This window comes from Bemisia tabaci, chromosome 7 (assembly GCF_918797505.1).
Source record: "Bemisia tabaci chromosome 7, PGI_BMITA_v3".
In the NCBI taxonomy this organism is placed as follows: domain Eukaryota; kingdom Metazoa; phylum Arthropoda; class Insecta; order Hemiptera; family Aleyrodidae; genus Bemisia; species Bemisia tabaci.
This window is the reverse complement of record NC_092799.1, coordinates 21,648,384-21,667,691: the sequence shown is the minus strand read 5'-3', so window position 1 is coordinate 21,667,691 and position 19,308 is coordinate 21,648,384. Positions and strand designations below refer to the sequence as shown.

General features: G+C 35.9%; 3 protein-coding genes across 10 annotated transcripts in view; all 3 read left to right on the top strand.

Moving 5' to 3' along the window:
• PCB (Pyruvate carboxylase) overlaps positions 1-5,014 on the top strand; it is a 51,406-nt gene extending 46,392 nt beyond the window's left edge. For all 3 annotated transcript variants that reach the window (XM_072302401.1, XM_019040167.2, XM_019040166.2), the window contains 4 exons: positions 244-484; positions 1,269-1,518; positions 2,667-2,911; positions 3,426-5,014. In XM_072302401.1, the coding sequence (XP_072158502.1) occupies positions 244-484; positions 1,269-1,518; positions 2,667-2,911; positions 3,426-4,247 (1,558 nt within the window). In that variant the 3' untranslated portion in view covers positions 4,248-5,014. The remainder of the gene's footprint in view (positions 1-243; positions 485-1,268; positions 1,519-2,666; positions 2,912-3,425) is intronic.
• Positions 5,015-7,483: 2,469 nt separating this feature from the next.
• On the top strand, positions 7,484-14,147 carry LOC109029662 (persulfide dioxygenase ETHE1, mitochondrial). Of its 2 annotated transcripts, none has more exons than XM_019040226.2 (6): positions 7,484-7,752; positions 8,966-9,110; positions 10,019-10,204; positions 10,669-10,851; positions 11,678-11,794; positions 12,285-12,442. In XM_019040226.2, the coding sequence occupies exons 1-6, from the start codon at positions 7,618-7,620 to the stop codon at positions 12,425-12,427; spliced, it is 909 nt and encodes a 302-aa protein (XP_018895771.1). In that variant the 5' UTR covers positions 7,484-7,617; the 3' UTR covers positions 12,428-12,442. The 2 variants fall into 2 exon arrangements, with proteins under 2 accessions (XP_018895771.1, XP_018895772.1); XM_019040227.2 differs by lacking the exon at positions 12,285-12,442 and adding an exon at positions 12,547-14,147 and having other exon boundaries at positions 7,488-7,752.
• Positions 12,547-19,251, top strand: LOC109029663 (uncharacterized). 5 transcript variants are annotated; one of them, XM_019040229.2, is made up of 5 exons: positions 12,552-12,687; positions 15,656-15,799; positions 16,661-16,766; positions 17,455-17,558; positions 19,095-19,251. In XM_019040229.2, exons 2-5 carry the CDS (start codon positions 15,742-15,744, stop codon positions 19,229-19,231), a joined length of 405 nt encoding a protein of 134 aa, XP_018895774.2. In that variant the 5' UTR covers positions 12,552-12,687; positions 15,656-15,741; the 3' UTR covers positions 19,232-19,251. The 5 variants fall into 5 exon arrangements, with proteins under 5 accessions (XP_072158500.1, XP_018895774.2, XP_018895776.2 ...); XM_072302399.1 differs by lacking the exon at positions 15,656-15,799 and having other exon boundaries at positions 12,547-12,687; XM_019040231.2 differs by lacking the exon at positions 12,552-12,687 and having other exon boundaries at positions 15,771-15,909.
• Positions 19,252-19,308: the final 57 nt, after the last annotated feature.

Sequence of the window (19,308 nt, the reverse complement as noted above, 5' to 3'; positions counted from 1 at the left end):
TAAGTCTAATTTGATTCCTGTCAAATTCGGTCTTCTCGGCAATTATAAAGTAGTTCGAATGAACTGAATGAAAACCGCTGATTTTTTTTCTCACAAACTAAAACTGGAAATTTTCAATTAGTCTACTGTGCTGAATATGTAATTTTAATGAGAAAACATGTTTCTCAATGCTCAATTTCTGGCCTTGTCTGGTAATCCACTGTACATATGTTTGACGACTTTCTTCATTTTCTCCATCCACAGGTTCTGTGAACTTTCAGTTCAAACTGGTATGGATATCTTCCGAGTGTTTGACTCCCTGAATTATCTCCCCAACTTAATATTAGGAATGGAAGCTGCCGGCAAGGCTGGTGGGGTTGTTGAAGCGGCAATTTCTTACACTGGAGATGTCTCTGATCCTACTCGTACAAAATATGATCTCAAATATTATCAGAATTTAGCAAACGAATTGGTGAAAGCTGGAACTCATGTTCTTTGTATCAAAGTAAGAGACTTTTTTCTCATCATATGAAGATTTTACAAGCACTTTTTTTTTAGAGAATTTAATTTTTTTTTCTTTTAAAAAAAGGCAACAGGTCGTCCATGAAGGGATGACAGCAGAGCGTTGACGAAGAAATGTTGCGTTTTGGGTTGCGGGATAACCTCTGGTAAAATAGGCACTTGTGGCGTTTGGGTGTCGCAGGACGCTAGAGTGCATTGTTGGAGCGACTTTCATGTACTATTTTTTAAAGAAACGTAGGTTGCCATATTTCCCTCATTCAAATTGTCTTAACTGGCCAATTCTTGTTCAAATGAGCTGATCTTGGTTTCAGTCGATTTCTCACTCAGCCATTCAAAAGACAAAGCTCCTGCAAGCATCAGAATTATCATCTAACTCACTTGTTTACACCCTCCAACAAAGAATTCAATGGAGAATTTGCATGTGTCTGAAATTTTGTAAGCATGTTTAAAATTAAATTGCTAAGAGAGCTTGAGAATGAGACAAGGAGATATGACGAAATAACCTCATCTGCTGAAATTCCTGTGTTTAAATAGATAATGCCGCCAGATGATGTCTTCAGGTGGCACATTTTCTCACTTTTAAACCTACTTTTTTAGTTTTTCCCATATCAAAAAAAGAAATTATGAAAAACACTGTGAACTCAACTCATTAAGGACTCAGATGAAGCAATAGAATTTTTCTGTGCAAAATCTCCATTGAAATGTTATTTCATTAAGAAATGTTCCCGCCTTGAGCATGGAATAATTTTTTTTGTTTGTGCGATCAGGATATGGCTGGACTCCTAAAGCCCAGAGCAGCTTCACTTCTGATTGGAGCCATAAGAGAGAAACACCCTGATGTACCAATCCATATCCATACTCATGATACTAGTGGAGCTGGAGTAGCCTCTATGCTAGCCTGTGCCGAAGCAGGTGCGGATGTCGTAGATGTTGCTGTTGACTCCATGTCTGGAATGACGTCACAACCCTCCATGGGAGCTGTTGTTGCCTCTCTGCAAGGATCTCCAATTGATACAGGTATAAATTATGCATTTGTTTGTCTCCTCTGAAAAAGGTTTGAAAACACTGATCCTTAAACCTTATTAATTCTGATTTTAACATTTCAAACCTTATTAATGGACCACTAGACAAGGTACGAATTCAAGCATTCTGATACATGTTTCTTAACCAGAATTTCACGTAGAACACGATTTGCGCAACGAAAACTAATGAAACAAACTCCAAACGAAAATATTAACGTTTTTATGTCACATTGGTTACGAGGGATTTGAACTGCCCGCTCACAAGAAACTCAAAGCTCTACGTGAGTCAAATCGCGCACTACCACGGTTTCAACAAGCTTCTCAATCGAGTAATGTTCATTTCCCATCATGTGTTGTTCAAACTATAAGCAATTTGCTACAGCTGAACCAAAGCGTCAAGATTGAGGTTGTCAGATTTTTATATCGCAGAGACTGTCATGATAACGTTTAGCGCGCGAGGTGAATCACGCAGAGCATTGAGTTTTCATGAGTGGGTGGTTTGAATTCACGCATCAATAATCATTAAATATCTTAGTTAGGAGTTGATTTCGGTGATTTTCGTTATGCGCGTCTTATTCTACGTGAAATTTTGGTCAAGAATCATGTATCAGAATGCTGAAATTCGTACCTTGTCTAGTGGTCCATTCTGATTTTAACATTTCAAGTGGCACTCGGAGAAGACAAATGATTAAAGTTGTAACAACTCATGATTTTTTACAAACTAGTGTAGGTACAACAGTCATCTGCAAAATTATTATAGATAAGTAGCTTTGTATTGTCATTCTGGACTTTTCTTCAATTACAACTGAATTGAATCAACTTTTCATTCTAAATATCGACGGTGGAATCGTACGATTGGGTATTTTGGTTTGCAACATTCGAAACTTCCTTTTATACTTTATTTTTCAATCGAAAAAATACTCAACGTCATTTTTTCGAAACCTTCCTGATTTTTCTTTTTTGTGTAAAGAATATTCAGTGAAAATTTCAAGCAACAGCATTGGTTTTTTCTCTTGTTATAAGTAATAATGGGAGCAGAGATTTTGAAACACTGTAAACAAGTCTCTTGTTTTCGCAGTTTTATCATCAATATAAGGATAATCCATTAAACTAATGAACGCTTAATTATTTCTTCATTTTCAGGCTTGAAACTGACTGACGTCTCTGCATACAGTGCATACTGGGAACAGGCTAGGACCCTATATGCACCCTTCGAGTGTACGGTTACAATGAAGTCCGGAAATGCAGATGTATACCTCAATGAAATTCCCGGAGGACAATACACAAACTTACAATTCCAAGCATACTCCCTTGGACTTGGCGACTTCTTTGAGGATGTTAAGAAAGCATACAGAGAAGCTAACCTACTATTGGGTGATATTATCAAGGTCAGTATCAGCACTATTATTTTAGTCATAACCGTTCTATGTGGAAGGATGCTATCCCGCTGTGCAACACTGCAGTCTATTTGCCTAAAAAAGTTCAGATGCACTAGTCACAGAATCGTGTTTTGACGGTTTAAGCTCATGGATCAGCAAAAAATAGTAAGATCCGTCTAAATGCCTAGTTTGTATGTACAGTATTAACGAAGTTATCGCCCTCTTATGTAGAGAATAGAACCTCTTTAGAAAAACTTGTTTCACATTTCATTTAACCCCCAAGTCTTAGCACCCCATATTAATTATTATTTATTATCTTGTACGTACAGCATTATTTTAATGTAGCATAAGATGAAAAGTCACTCAATTAGAATAACTAAAATTATAAATCTTGTTTTGACTTCATCTAAGATATTGTAGGTAATAAGTTGCTGTAGGTCTTAAATTGTATCGACTGTTGAGGTTTTTGTATGATTTTAGAGTAACATAATTTAACTCTTTGCTGATCTTTTTATGTCTTCAGGTCACACCTTCCTCCAAGGTCGTTGGCGATTTTGCTCAGTTTATGGTACAAAACAAACTAACTGCTGATGATGTCCTGAGCAAGGCCGAAGAATTGAGCTTCCCAAAATCAGTTGTTGAGTTCTTGCAAGGATCAATTGGAGAGCCCTATGGAGGATTCCCGGAGCCCCTACGCTCTAAAGTCCTGAAGGATATGCCCAGAGTTTCAGGAAGACCCGGTGCCAGCCTGCCTAACTTCGATTTCGATAAGCTCAAAACCGAACTTAAAGAACGTCACCCATACTCTTCAGACAGAGACGTAATGAGTGCAGCCCTATACCCAACCGTCACAGAGGACTACCTGAACTTCCGTGAAGATTTCGGACCTGTTGATAAATTAGACACAAGAATTTTCTTAACTGGACCAAAGGTTGGTGAAGAATTCGAGGTGACAATCGAGAAAGGAAAGACCCTAGGTATCAAAGCATTAGCTATTGCTGAAGATTTGACCCCGAACGGAGAACGAGAGGTCTTCTTTGAAATGAATGGTCAACTTCGATCCGTGTTCATCAAGGACAAAGAAGCCGTCAAGGAGATGCACATCCATCCAAAAGCAGCCAAGGGAGTGAAGGGACAAGTTGGTGCTCCAATGCCCGGATCTGTTATGGAAATTAAGGTGAAACCAGGAGACAAAGTTGAAAAAGGAGCTGCCCTAGTCGTCCTCTCCGCCATGAAGATGGAGATGGTTGTTCAGGCACCGGTCGCTGGTGTGGTTAAATCTATTGATATCAATGTTGGCATGAGATTAGAAGGAGACGATCTATTACTAACAATTGAGGAATAAAAAGTTCACTTGTTAAACAAAATTTCAAATCTTCCTGAGTAATGCAAACTGTACAAAACCGTTACATTGCTGATGTTTTATGCCTTATTTTAAATGGATCATTGCTTTTTCTGTCTTGAGTGAAGACTGCTCCATTACAAGAAACGATCCCTCAGGAGTGTGAATTTTTCATGTTATAAATTTTGTAAATATTATTACTTATATATTCTCAGAATCAAGTTATTTGATTGATGTCAAACTCAAATTTTTAAATTTTTATTAATGTTGATATTGAAGTTATGTAGTAATATTTTGTATTTTTGCTATGATCTGCAGTTTCATCATTATGAATGATGGAAGTTTTTATACTAGTTAACTGTAAGTCTGATGTCATAATTTATAAATGTTTTTAACAAGTTACTCTAAAATCTACCAACTATTTTAATTATTTATTCATTATTATTTATTATTTCTATCTGTTTGCCAATGAAAACTGAGATAGTAATTATGGATCGAATGAGCTAATTTATTGAAACACACTTTTTACTCCTATTTTGCGTTCATCACACCGATTTTTACTTGTACTTACTTGATTCCACAATCGCAACCTGTACCTTTTTTAATCTTTGAGTGTAAGTAAGCCAAGCTGTCAATCTTTTTTATATTCATTTTTAATTCGATTTATTTGAATTGTTAATGATTTTGTTGATTTTGTTAGCTTTTATTTTTTGTTTCTTCCATTTTAACTTGTTTTATTCTCAGAGAATCTAAATTTTTTATAAGTTTCATCGTTTGTTTTTATTTCTAAATTCTACTTTCCCTCTCGTGCACATCGGAGTTAGTTTTATTTTAAAATTTGCTACCTAGAAGTCAGTACAGACAAACTATTGTCCTCTGAACCAGAACAGACAAAATTTCTACATAGCCTGTAATTTAATTACTTGGAACCTGGGATTTTTTTCAGTGCTCTTCTTCCCCCTCCACAATGAATTCCGAGTCACTCACTATGTTATTACTTGACTGGCATTTGTCATGATACAGTGTTTGCTTGCGAATATGTCATTGAAATATTCCATTCGTTCATCTACACACAGTTAAAAAGATTGAACCTGAAGCTGTATTTTTTGCGAGTGTGTGTGCGCCACTCTTTGACAAGCCAAAGAATACTGCATCTGTTCAATGTGTGCGAGAGGCATATGACAAAAGAGCATATGGACGAAGATAAGTTGAGTGGATCTTTCCGTTATCCGCTTGTGCTTCAAGGGGTTTGCATTCAAAAGCAATGGGTCAGTCGCACTGGTAACAGAATCTTGTTTTGATGCTTTATTCTTGCAAATCAACTAAAAATAATATGATCTGTCCAAGCAGCAACATTCTGCGTTGAATATTAACCGAGGCATCGCACCTTGATAAACTCGATTTATGACGCCATCCAGCGCGGTGGTGTACATAGCATGGCACTACCGCGGTGGATGACGTCAAAAACCCGACTTTTCAAAAGACGATATCTCGGTTAATATTCATCGTAGACAGTTGCTGTTTGGACAGATCTTATTATTCTTAGCTAATCCACAATAATCAAGCATTAAAACACAATTCTGTTACCAGCGCAACTGGCCCATCAGGAGGTCTTACTTCGTGATTCATTGCGTAGGTAATTCAAGCGCGCAGCTATTAGGACGCCGAAGCGGGTATGCGCTGTGGTATCACATGAAAATGAAGGGAAATCTTAGCTTCTCACCTAAATGAAATTACTGACGCTTTTGAATGAAGGCATTATGCCCACATCATTGCCAAAATCAAGCGCCCTCCTTTTCGGACTTCGGAGTAGGTTGGTGATGTGTGATATCATATGAATATGAAAGAAAACCTTTCCTTTCCTCATTTCTCAAACCACTAAATGCTGCATCTCATTAATGGGAGCGATAGGCGACGAAATAGCGTATAGACTGAGATTAAGTTGAACCTATCATCCCCGTTACCCGTCGTACTTTCCGAAGTTCTTGACAAAAACCAATTCATTAGTCTTGCTGTCACGAATCCTCACTGCCACTACTACCACCACAGCAAAAATACCGCCCAAGGCTGTATTTTTGAGGGTGTGTATGTGCGTCAAGCGACCCTCTGACGAGACGGAGAATGCCGTATCTGATCAATGAATGCGAGTGATATAGACGACAAAACAGCGCATGGACCAAGGAAAGTTTAGCTAATCTTCCCGTCAACCGCTGTGATATCAGGGGCTCTCAATCTCTTTTAAAAGCAATCAAGTGACCTTGCCACTCAAGTGTGAATTCGCACCACGATAGCGCAGCAATAATGCGATTCCAGCAAAATAAATAAAAAACGAAGAACCATTCTACAGTGCTAAGGAAAAACGCCGTATGAGCCTTCAGACGTTGCCAGATTTCCTCCACTAAAAACCGAATTAATTGGAAACATTTTGAATACCTACCCCCCCCCCCCCCCCAAAAAAAAAAAATCAGATAATTTTGTTCGCAAGTCAATCTAACATATCTTTCCTCAAAAATACATATTTTATCCGGAGAAATTTGGCAACTCTCGAATGTTCATAAGGCGTTCTTCCTTAGCACGGCAGCATTGTCAATTTATGACCAAAGAGCAAGATTCGGAGGGCGCACCGCCTCCTCTTCAAGGCGCCCCTATTGGACGTTGAATAGGTGAATTTGAACTCCTGTGGGGCAATTAAGGTTTAAACGTGTTGTGCTCTTTGAATTTAATCAATTTCCGATTCGGAAGGGAGCCCCGACTTTAAAAATTGAGCCCTTCCGTGGTTTGGAAGGGGGGGGGGGGGGGAGGGGCTTCGGGATCATGAAATTCGGATTCCTCTTTTTCGATTCCCTGTGCTACCCCGCAATTCTTGACTTCGTGCGACCGAAAGCATTCGAGGAAAAATCCTGGCAAGGGTGATCTGAATCACCCTGTATACCTAACAAGTTATCTTCACTTTACAGGAGCAAGTCCTAATCAATACTTTATAGATCATGCACCACCTCAATACATCTAAGGTTTCGATTCGTGCCCGATCTGAGTAATGGAACACTAATGCCAACCGAAGATGTAAGTACCTTATTTAAATCATACCGTCCGCAACGAGTATTGCAGATTTACGGTGTGCGCTCAACTAGTGTAGTCTCCGTTTATTTGAAAATTGGCGCGTTAATTTGTATATTTTGCCGAGCGCGGCAAGTGCCATCTAGCGGTATCGTGACGTAATCACAAAGCAAAACAAATAGGAGCGAAAGCGACTGACAACTGATAAACCTCAAGTGGTGATCTTGAAGATAATATTAAAGGACCATGAATCATAAGCTAAGAAGATAAATTCCACTGATTTTACTAATTGTGTGTGTTGTGCAATCAGTTTACAATGCTGTGTGTCCTTAGAAGAGCAACTTCTCACTCTAGATCAATATTACCCACAATTTACAGTTTAGTCTCAACATCTTCTGGCCGGAAAATGAGTACTCAAATATCCTTCTCTCCTGATTTTCTCTTCAGACAGGTAAATGAATATACCATAACTGATTTTCACTTCAGACAAATTAGTGATGTCAATTCTGCTTGATAAGTTACTGTCGAGTGTCGCGATGTAATTCCGATATAGATTGTATCATCCGAAAGTGCAATGAAAGATCACTCTCTTTCGGCTCTATATGTTCATGTCAAGATAATTGAGTTGACAGAACTCATGCTGCCCTTTAAAGGGATTTGTCAAGGCGTTGCCTTAACAGGAGAATTGAGAATGGAAAGGCTGTAACTACGTTCTGGTGACATCACGCTAGTAGATAGACTCGGCCGTCGTCTAACATGTGATCTAATGGGAGAATGCCTGACGTGTGCTCCTTTCATGCCGATATCTTCTTGAGGGTTGATCTGATGCAAAAATTCATAAGAACCTTTTCAAAAGAGGATGAAATTTCACTTTGAATATTAACTAACCCATGTATGACATTGTCTGATAATTGAGGAAATGTGAGCATAATACCTAAACCTGTTACTCCACTCATATTCAAACGCACCGCTCATGCAACTTCGGCCAATCTAGGGCCACTCTGGTTGGTTCTTGCAGCGATCGTCTCACGCCTCATGCACCAATGACCCGGAGATGCTTGTTGTTTTTGGTAGGTAAATATTTACTAGCTTGACGTCACAAATTGACCAGTTAAGGCCCCTCCACTCTTGTAGGCCAAAGTGAACTGGCATGCGATGTATTGCATTCGATTATGTCCAAAATCTCAGATTTCAAATTTTTAGTCATAAAAAGGACAAGCCCCTGCGCATGAGCTTGAAGAATTATTCAGAGCCAAAAAATTTGCAAAATTCAGAGGTATGAAAGCGGAATTCTGTTTGGAAAAAAACCTTGCATTCAGTACAGATATTGATGACTTTATTGAATGGGAGGTTTTCCCAATCAGGGTTCTGCTTTCATTTCTCTGAATTTTTCCAAATGAAGACAGATCACCCCAAGCGTAAGGCCACAGTCTTACTCAGTCAGTAAGCTATTGGCACTTTTTTTTTTCAGAATGCCGATACACACCAACAAATTTGCCCTTTTTTTGGATACTGACAACACTATTAGAACTGTGTGAGCTCTGTTATAAAGTATCGTTGCTTTGTATGTCTGATTTGGGGTCATTCTATGGGAAAAATGAATTTCGACAACATGTTTTTTAACTTATGTCTTTGAACTTACTCTCTTATTTGCTTTTTTTTAGTTTTTTGACCGAGAAAGTTGTACCTACACTTACCTGCTAGCTGATGTCAATTCTAAAGAAGCTGTTCTGATTGATCCTGTTTTTGAATTGGCCGAGCGAGATTTTCAAATTTTGAAGGAACTCGACCTGAAGTTAAAATATGCCAGTAAGTTGAAAATTATGACCTTAAGCTCAAACAAACATAGGCGCAGAGTAATCAAGGATTGTGTCAAAAACGTGTTACTAATCAAGTACAGAAGATGCTTTTACTAATAAAACAGACATTATATTGCTGTTTCACAGAGAGGCAAGTGTTCACGAAATAATGAAGTAAAACAATTAGAGCAAAATTGTTCTGTTTTTGCAAGGGCATGTACCTAAATTTTCGCTCAAATTATGTCTCACAACATGCAACTCATGATAATCGTATCTAGCATCAAATTTTCTATGCTGAGTTTGCGCAATCATAGTGAGTAATTACAGTCAGAGGACATCAGTGTATCGGTAGAATTTTTTCACTTTATGCCTTTGAATTTCTTAAAAATGAATTTTGTTTTATTGTTGTTGTAATATTTTAGAAGATAATCTCCGAATCAAACTATTTATTTATCTGATTGATTTTCTACTGTATTCATTCAATTATTGATTCAAAATTCATTCACTGAAATATTTGGTGGCCGATAAGCACATTGTGACAGAGAAATTTCAGGAAGGTGTATCTCGGTTTGCAAGTGTCAGACATCCTGTTATAGGTACTTCACTTTTTTGCTGGTAAAATACTTAATGTCTTGAAAATTTCCCTAATTTTTCCGTTGCATGTGAAGAACACTCTGTGAAAATTTCAAGCAATAGCTGTGGTTTGCTCTCTTTTGAAATATCTAACGAAGAGAGAAGATTTTTAAATCCTGCAGATGAGATACGCGTTCTTGTAGTTTTACTGCCGATTTACTAAAACAGCCAGCTAATGAACTTAGGTACAGCTGCGGGACTGTCTAACTGGAGTTAAAATTAATCATGTTGGGTTTTTTTTCAATCTTTTAACTCGTGTTTTTTGTTTTGTTTTTTTCTCGATAGTGAACACACATGTTCATGCAGACCATGTAACAGGCACAGGAGTTTTGAAGGGAATGATTCCTGAGTGTCGTTCTGTGATTGCAAAGTCTAGTGGAGCCCGAGCAGACATTTTGGTTGAGCCTGGTAGTTCTGTAGTGTTTGGTCGACACAGTTTAGAAGTGCGCCCAACCCCAGGTCACACAAATGGTAAATTCTTGAAGTTTATCATTTTATTTTTTCGGTGGCAGAAGAAAATTATTCCATCTCTTTTATTGGCTTATCTGAAGCAATTCCACCCATTACATTGACATGTACTCAGCTCAATTTGGTTGTAGAAAAGTTTGAGTGTAGTTTAGTTGAACCCAGTTTAACAGGATTGCACCGAGTGACTTTCTGGAAGAAAATGAATGCTTAAATAAACAATATGATAAATCAATAATATATGAAAGTTGAAATTAAATTTTTTTCCCTGATCAATTGCCACTAAGAAGTCAAAAAAACAAAAAGAAAATTGAGGAATTTTTTACTTTTTAGCTCGAACCTATTACCCATCTTTTCTCTTTTTACTAGCTAAGAAAAAAATCATATGGTTTACAAGCAAAAGTAGTCACATATTGCAAACTTTTTTTTTAAATTTCTATATTTTATCCGTAATTTCTCTTCTATCCTAGGATGTGTTACATACGTTTCTCATGAACAAGGTATCGCATTCACCGGTGATACTCTCCTCATACGAGGTTGTGGAAGAACAGATTTTCAAGAAGGTTGTCCAAAAATGTTGTACAACTCAGTACATTCTCAGATATTCACCCTGCCAGACAATTTTAAATTATATCCTGCTCACGATTACAAAGGTAAATTTTGATATTTTAGTTGCAGTCATTGTATTACAGTATACGACCGTAGATGTACAGAACCAATTTTCAGATTTTACGAGGCTGAAGATAACGGTGCGGGTTTTGAGCTGGAACTTTACATGTTGTATGGATGAGTTGTCTCTGTGGCAAACTGGAATTGGCGTGGCTATCATCAACTAATGCCTTTGGTACCCTACTATTTACAAAATCTTAAAAATTTCTTGTGGAGGTATGCTCAAATGAAATGGGATCTACTTTTAAAGATCTTCAAATCATTAAAAGATGATTTGATAAATGAGGGAACTCTTGTTTCTGATTCTTTTAGTGTTAAGGAATGAAAGTATTCTATTCAGGCCTCCCCAAGAGATGAGTATAGACTGGAGAATTCAAACTCTTTTTTTGTAAGGAAAAGAAACTAACCGCTTAAAATTTACGAATAATTCAAACCCTCATCATATTGAAGGCTTTTAAATGTAGCGTCAGGAAGGAACTGATCATATTTTAGAAAAAGAACTGGGGAAACTGTGGCTTGCTCTCTAGATGTCATATTAAATAGAAGGAGTTTGGGTTATTGGTGAAAGAGAAAAAAGCGCAAGTAGGGAACTGAGTCAAGAAAGTTGGGAAATTAGGAAAAGGGCGACTGGAAGTAATGGAGGGAAAAATGGATTTCAGCAGTGTTCCAATATCTCTCAGTCTTAGTATCTTTCATTTCAAGTGAATCTGCTTTCAGACCTTTCGCACTCATTGCCCATAATAATAATTTTTCCCAAGGGAAAAATTAAAATAAGAATATAAAATTACACTCATGCTTTCTTTTTTTAAGGGTTAACGGTCACAACTGTTGGAGAGGAAAAATTGTACAATGCTAGACTCACAAAGACAATGGATGAATTTGTCCAAATTATGGAAAATTTAAATCTAGCTTATCCCAAAAAAATTGGTAAGTCTGTTCATGTGATATCAATTTATTTTTTTGTTTAATTATGAAAATAAGCATATCTTATTTAACTCAGTTTCCTATCAATATTGTGTTCATACAAAAATCCCAAATGCATTTATAAATTTCATGTGAAAACTAGCAATTAGCATGTAAGTAACGAAAATCAGCGACTTTGAGCATCAACAAATACATAAGAAATTGATCCATAAGTGCTAAAAATTGATATTGTCACGTACAATTTTTTTTAAAAAAAGGGGGGGAAAGATGATAGAAACTTTTATTCAAATTATTTACGCCTTGTCTCCAAGGGACGTTTCACCGGATATGTTCCAAGTTCGAATTGCAAGAATGAAACCTCTGGGCTTCTTCCCTGTTAAACAAAGCAACGAAATGTCTTCTCCATTTCTCTGAGTAGCTCTTTAGCTCTCAAGGACTCTGCTTGGTACTTCAATTAGTATTGACTAACTCAATATTTTTCCCAACTTTGCAGGTGAGATTTTTCCATGGGACAAATTCCATGAAACGTCCCGTGGAGACAAGGCCCTTCAAAGATCAAAATTACAAAGACAGCACAATCAGTCTTTCTATAGAAAAGACGAGGTTTCTCATGTTCCATTTATGCAACAATACTAATAAATGAGCTTTTTCAGTAATTTCCAATTGTTACATTTTTTGACCCTTTTGTAGTGAGCCCTCTTCTCAAATTAAATTTATGAGTTACATTTTTGCTGAGTCAATAAATATTTTTCCAGATGTCGCTGTACCTTCAAATCGTGTTTGTGGAATCCAAGAAATACTGGGAACTGAAAAAAATTCTGGAAATACTTCATGAGAAAGCGCTTTTTGACCGACTTATTTATATTAATTTTCAACGAGAACTTTGCTTTCACATGGTATCGTATGATTTTTGCTGTTATTTTTCATCATTGAACCCAAAATAAGTTTATATTTTTCTTGTCTATCTGCCTTTTTATAGTCTAGTGCAAATATATTGCATCGATACCGAAGTCATACTGATTTTCCTATATTCTCATCGAAGCAATGAAAATTGAATATGTATCGCAATAATTTTTAATTTTTGAGTCACTGTTTATCTAATCAAAACAAAAATACTCAAGATTTCTCATTGAAAGAGTTGTAATTAAGTCGCTTAAAGCCATATTACTCAACCTGAGTGGCAACATATTTAACGCAGATAATGAATCAAAATCAAAATTAGTGCGAGGTAAAAATTTATACATAGTAAATGGTATAAAATAAAACTTATACTTGTGGTTTTTTAGCCATCTTTTGCGTGTGTACGTAAGGAAAAAGAAACAATGTGATGATGCAGAACAAAACTGTGATGTCCTACCATTGGTATTTTTTTCTAAGATTTACAAAGAATCATCCCCACTGTCTGCCTCAAATCTCCTTGAAATTTTGGGGTTAAGTAGTCTTTGAGGAATGTTTAATGATAGAGGAATACCCCAGAAAAACTGTGGTGATCTTAAAACATTTGGCAAATGGATGGATCCAAAAAATGAATATTGGTGCACTTGCTCTATCTAAATTATCACCTTTGACGTGTATTGTAGTGTAACCTCTTTGGCATTACGAATATGTAAGTCGGCAATCACAGAACCTGTTGGCGGTGTCTGAAAATCTCCACCTCTATGTTATTTTTTTTAGAGGAGAACAAATTGACATCACTCCTTGAAGTTTTTGCAGAATTTTCTTTGCACAGAGAAGAAAAACCACGGCAGTTTTAAAGAATTGCCGTTGAGTAGTTTTCCATTTATAAAATAAAGTATGACAGGAAATCTGCGACGTCGCAAACCGAGTTATGTGATTGCCGACTTACACCGTCGATTATCAGTATTCTATAGGTGTGGATTCAAGTCTCAAAAGTCATTATGAAGCAAAATGCATATTGCCAGAGGAGTGGCACGATATGAGTCAAAAGGATGATTTTAAGATAGATGCAACCCAAAAAAATGTTGAATCATGGACTGGCGTTAAATGAATCACTGTTGTTCCCTTAACCAGGGTTTTATATTTTCGATTTTTTTTTTGGAGAGAAGCAAGATAATTTTCAGCTCAATGGAACAGAGCATTCCCTAGAACATTCTCAAATTTTCAAAAATTCCATGAAGCTCTGATTCTATTAGTAGAGACAGATTTCATTGGGCCATCATTGCAGCCCAACAAACGACTAATGTTTCCAAAAGTTTCAAGGAAATTGGAGACAAATAGTTACAGGAGTCTCTTTGATAGTTGTTATTTTAATGTATCTGTGTCATTTTATAGAAGTTTGTTAAGCCTTGGAACATTTTTCTGTTTATTTTTAAATAAATCTATTTTCCTATTAAAAGTGTGGCCCTTATTTTGACCGGAAACATGATGGTTACTTAAATATTGCAAATTCACTAAGCGAAAAATGAGAAATTTTTTTCGCTCTTTTTGATTTTGAAACAAAAATTTGATTTGAAAATCAATGAAAGGGATAAAAATGTCACACTTTAGGAACAAAGCGATCTATTTAGAATGACTCAAATCCTTCTTTTCCCTCAAATTTTTGTATTTTTTGATATCTTAATCTGTAAAACAATAGGCAAGGGTATCCGAGAAAATGTGCCTGTCTCAAGCAAGTCAATCATTACTTGCATATCACGAGCAATTCTGACGAAAGGCTTCCCTAGAAGAACAATAGTATCTATCATCAAAGAAGCGCAAAAGTTCTCATGAAAAACCTACCTTGGGTTCAGTCTATTTAGATTGTTCCTAAGCAAGCATGGCTCTCGGTTTGGTCTGACATGAGGAGCTGTTGTTGACCTGGTTTCTTTACTTTGTCTGTGTATTTTTCCGTAAAGATTTGTAAATTAATGTTTAGAGTAAAGTATGTAAGTATCTCATGATCATTTAATCAAAAATAGATGGTGCAAATGAAAGCTTTCTCTTTTGAAATAGCAATTTTATCTCCCAAGGAAGTAAAAGCTGATGGAATGCATTAGCCTTTTTATGGAAAAATATACAAGAATGCTAAATTTAACATAACGTCAAAGTAAATTTGATGGTAATGGTGCCATTCAATGGCTGTAAATCAGGTTAAAATAATTAATTGTCAACTGCGGCTCTCCTGACAATTTTAGTTTATTCTATTGGTTTATCGTTTTCTAAGAGTTGAATGCATTTATTAAAAATTCAAGCATTTTATTTCTGCCATACATTTTTGCCAACTAATTTTCGATTGCCTGACATGATTTCTGCCTGAAAATTGACTTCTAAGTCCCTGATAAAAAATTCATTGTGCAAAGTGAAGCAATAACGTTAACACCTCATGACAGCACTCTTGACCGATAGCCATTCTTTCTCTAAAGCAGTTTCTTTTACTGTATTGAATTTTAGGGGGCTTTTAAGTAAGATAGATTCAAGATAGGTAAGACAGGTTCATTGATAGATTTCAAGTTATCCAATAATTCCTATAATATATTTTAATTTATTTTATAAAAAATTCTTGCCATGCAACTTCCAGCTTTTGTTCTAATGTGGTAAGGTTACTGACTATTTTCAGAATTAATTCAAACTTGCAAATTGTTCTTATATATCTAGCACCAAAAACACATTAAAACCTTAGGGTCCTCAAAAAGTCAAAAATTAACTGATCCCTCTTCTGATAAAATGGTAAAATAAGTTCAATAACATTACACAGTAACTTTGAAAAAAGAAACATTTCACTTATGCATTAAGGCAACTTTAACTTTAATACTATTGAATTGCACATATTTTAGACATCCCACGTGAGTACCTCTCAGAGAGCGGCAAGAAGCAAAAAATAAACCTCCTAATAATAGAGCATTTATTAGATTCTGTTCGTTGCAGAAAAAGTTGTTTATGAGTGGAACTAACAGAGTCTTGGAGATGGGAGCTATAACTCAGTTGTTGCATCCTACCAACTCCTTGTTTCCATGTTTACTGCTCTCCCGGGATCTATAAATAAACACGCTGTCAACAGTGCTTCCTCTTGTGAGTGATTGTTCTATGGCTGGGTGCCACTGAATTTGGATACATTCTCTGAATTTCTCCAGTCCATCTCACCTGTTTTTATAACACGTATCACCATGTTCTTCAGCACTGTAAAATGTTTTATTATTTCATTTCTCGTTCTATGTTTTTGCAATTGCATCTCAGCTAACTATGGTAAAGCCTGACAACCTTCTACTCTTTTGCTTTTGATTTTAGCTGTGTACAATTTTATTCTTGTATATTTACATTTCATTTAGAAGGTGATGAGAAGGACTAAATTGGATATTATTATCTTCATTAAGGTATCGCTCGGAGTGGTTTTTACTTTCTTTTAAACTTGAAATAACTTTAACAGATATCTTGCTGCAAAGTTGTAATTTTTTGTCAGGCTTACATTATTTTTCACTAGATTTTCTGGAAATTAGAAGACCAAATATAAATAATCTCGTTTATTATCCGATACCTTCTCCATTAAGATATCACCTAGTGTGGCTATTATATTCTTTTAAACTTCGAATAGCTTTATAAGATACCTAGACGCAAACTTATAATATTTTTGTTACGTTTACATTTTTTTACCAAATTTTTTGTAAGTTGGAAGACCTATTAATTTCTCTCTGTTGATTTTGATAGTAGAAACATAATGTATTATCGCTGAAAATTTCACTGGATCATTTGAATTCCTGTGCCATCAATTTCCTCCAATCATTCTTTCTAAATCGAGTTGATATACTTCGGTTGGCTTCTCACACATTTTTTATGTGGATGCGTTCGGCAGCATGGAGGAAATATCAGTTCTTTGACAGTAATACTTTTAAAGCCATACTTTCTCTAAAACTGATTTTCTTTTTCCACAACCAGGGTACGTGAAATTCAATGAAACATGCGTTCATAGTGATAACTGCGTGGACTACAAAATGGTCTGCGCCAAAGCAGAAAATGAAGAGATGCGATGTCTTTGCTCTGAGTAAGTAATGATCATGAATTCATCTTGCCTAATTCATGAAAAACCTGGAAAGTCCACGAAAGTCAAGGAATTCACTGGAAGAGCCAGGAAATTTTGCGAGTAGCATGTCGGCTCAGCAACTACAGTCAGTGCCATTCAAGAGAGCGCGAATAACTTTGGATTTGAATCACTAGAAGTGGAGATTTCACCATATAGTTCAGGAAATATTTACATAATTGAGAAAGAGTGAAGGAAAACATCTTTGTGGAGGTTTGGGTCGAAGGTCAGGGTAAGACAGGAAATTTGGCAAATTTGGAGTCTGTAAGAAGCCAAAAAAGTCAGGAAATTGGGACTATGAAGTCGGGAACCCTGTCATGATGAGTGAAAATCCGATTTTCGGCAGTTCGTCATTCGCAAACTGTTTTATAAACTCAGATTTTCTGTGATGAAGGCTTAACTAACAGCGGTGGTTTCATAGGAATTATATTTTAATGGTACCTCCTTTTAATCATATTTGATGTTGAATGTCAGCCGAAAACAGAAATTATTTTTAAAAGTTCTAGATTGAACATTTTTCTTCTGAAAGAAATAATTCAATTTGCCAATGATAAGTTTTATGAAGCATGCATGTAGTGTCAGCTTGTTGAATATCTCAATCTGATATTCTGTTGAGGCAGGAATTTTTGATACTTCAATTTTTGTTTTTCAGCATGTTGTACATTTGGAGTGAGCAGTTGGAACAATGCATCATGGACTCAGATAAATTGAAGAAATGGTTGTTTCGTGTCCAGGCTGACATAAGTGAATCTGGAGGTAATTTCAATTAGTAAGATAATCATCCCTGGTATCTTCACTTCGACTTTCATTTGAAATACTCCCTTTTCTAACGCTATATCTGATCAACTTTAATCGTATGTAAAGGTTTATACACAGGTAGTAAATCAGGCTTTGAAGCACAGAATATTTAGCAATACAATATTCAGTGTATGGAAGTATCTAGGTACTGTTAAATGGTTTGGATACAATCTGGAGTTTTGAACCTTGGAGTTCAAATCAACGAAAGGAAAGAAGAGGAGATGAAGGATGAATAACCTTGATACGATCTTTTCAATGATCAGGATACTTTCTAATTTTCCCTCTGTTAGTAATGATTTCACGCAAGTTCAGATTCGAGTTACAGTCGCAAACCCTGAGGAAATTCATCAAGATTTTTGCTAATGAAAATACCTAATATTTTCTGTAAAAGAGTTGAATTTAATCTATTCTTATACTATTGCGTCTACTTTGTGTTGCAATATTTTTGTGATTTGAATTTAGCCTATACAGTATACATCCTATTTTTCTTTCTTTTACATTTATATTCTTTTTCAAATAAGTTTATGCACTTCTATAGTGCAACAGAAGATTAGCTGTCTTCACTCTATCCTTGAAAGTAAATACAAGAATCAAGATAGAGGATCATCTGTTGCACTCTGAAAGTGTGTGAACTTATTTGGCGAATGACTCTAATTTTTCTACTAGCTCTATCTTTCATCAAAGGTTACTTCTGTCTAGCCATGTAGATTTTAGAAAAATTTCCTACAAGTCTCAAGCTTCTTGTGTATGAAACTCCAAATTATAATTAAAAGGAAATTAGATGCAATGCACTATTTTTCCTTCTTTTTTTTGGTTCATTGCCTTGCCGCAAAAATTTTAAGTGTTCCTATTTTTTATACTTTTATATATGTATAGGAGTGTGTCAGAGTTATCTGTTGAGATTTAATTATGCACTTAATCTTGTCTTGAAAACGAAATATCGCTCAGAGAACTTGTTTTTAAGTTAATATCTTTTTATTTTAAATTTCGCAGTTTCCACAACTTCAAAAAAATTGCTATCGCACTTTTATTGTCTTACTTTACTGCTTTAATAGCAATTAATTCATGTTTCACACTCTATATCCTCAATAAAAATGATGCTCCATAAATTACACTATTTATTTTTTTTACTCTGTCTGATGCACAAATCCACATTTTATCATGCGCAAATTCCGAGACCTTCCCACTCCCACTCTCAAGCAATTTTTGCGCCTTATTTATTTTTTTTTTTTCAAAACAATTTAGGCAAGGTTCACACTTCATAAATTTTTACATACATAGACTTATGTGAAGTAGGATGAAGGGTAAAAATCCTTTAAAATGAATTTAAGTAGGTACCAGTTGTAGAAAAATCATGAAATTTAGGAGTTTATTACAGCAAAGTTATGTTTTGTTTTGTTCAATGTTGTTTTTGTTTTGTTTGAACACCTACACGCTGAACCAAAAGAATATTCAATCTGTCTTGTGATGAATTTCTTTTTACTTATTTTTCAGAAGCAAGCCACAAAGAGTCCAACAGTGCTTTTGTAGCACTGACACTGTGCGGTGTCCTCATTGTTCTTTCTCTGCTAAGTTTTCTGGGCTTTGTTTGTGTTTTATTTGGATGTAGGATAGATACTACTCCTAAATAAAGATTCATGTGATGTCTTGCTTTTTCTGTGTCAACTTTACAACGAAATATTGCACCCACCATTAGCAGTCTCAATAG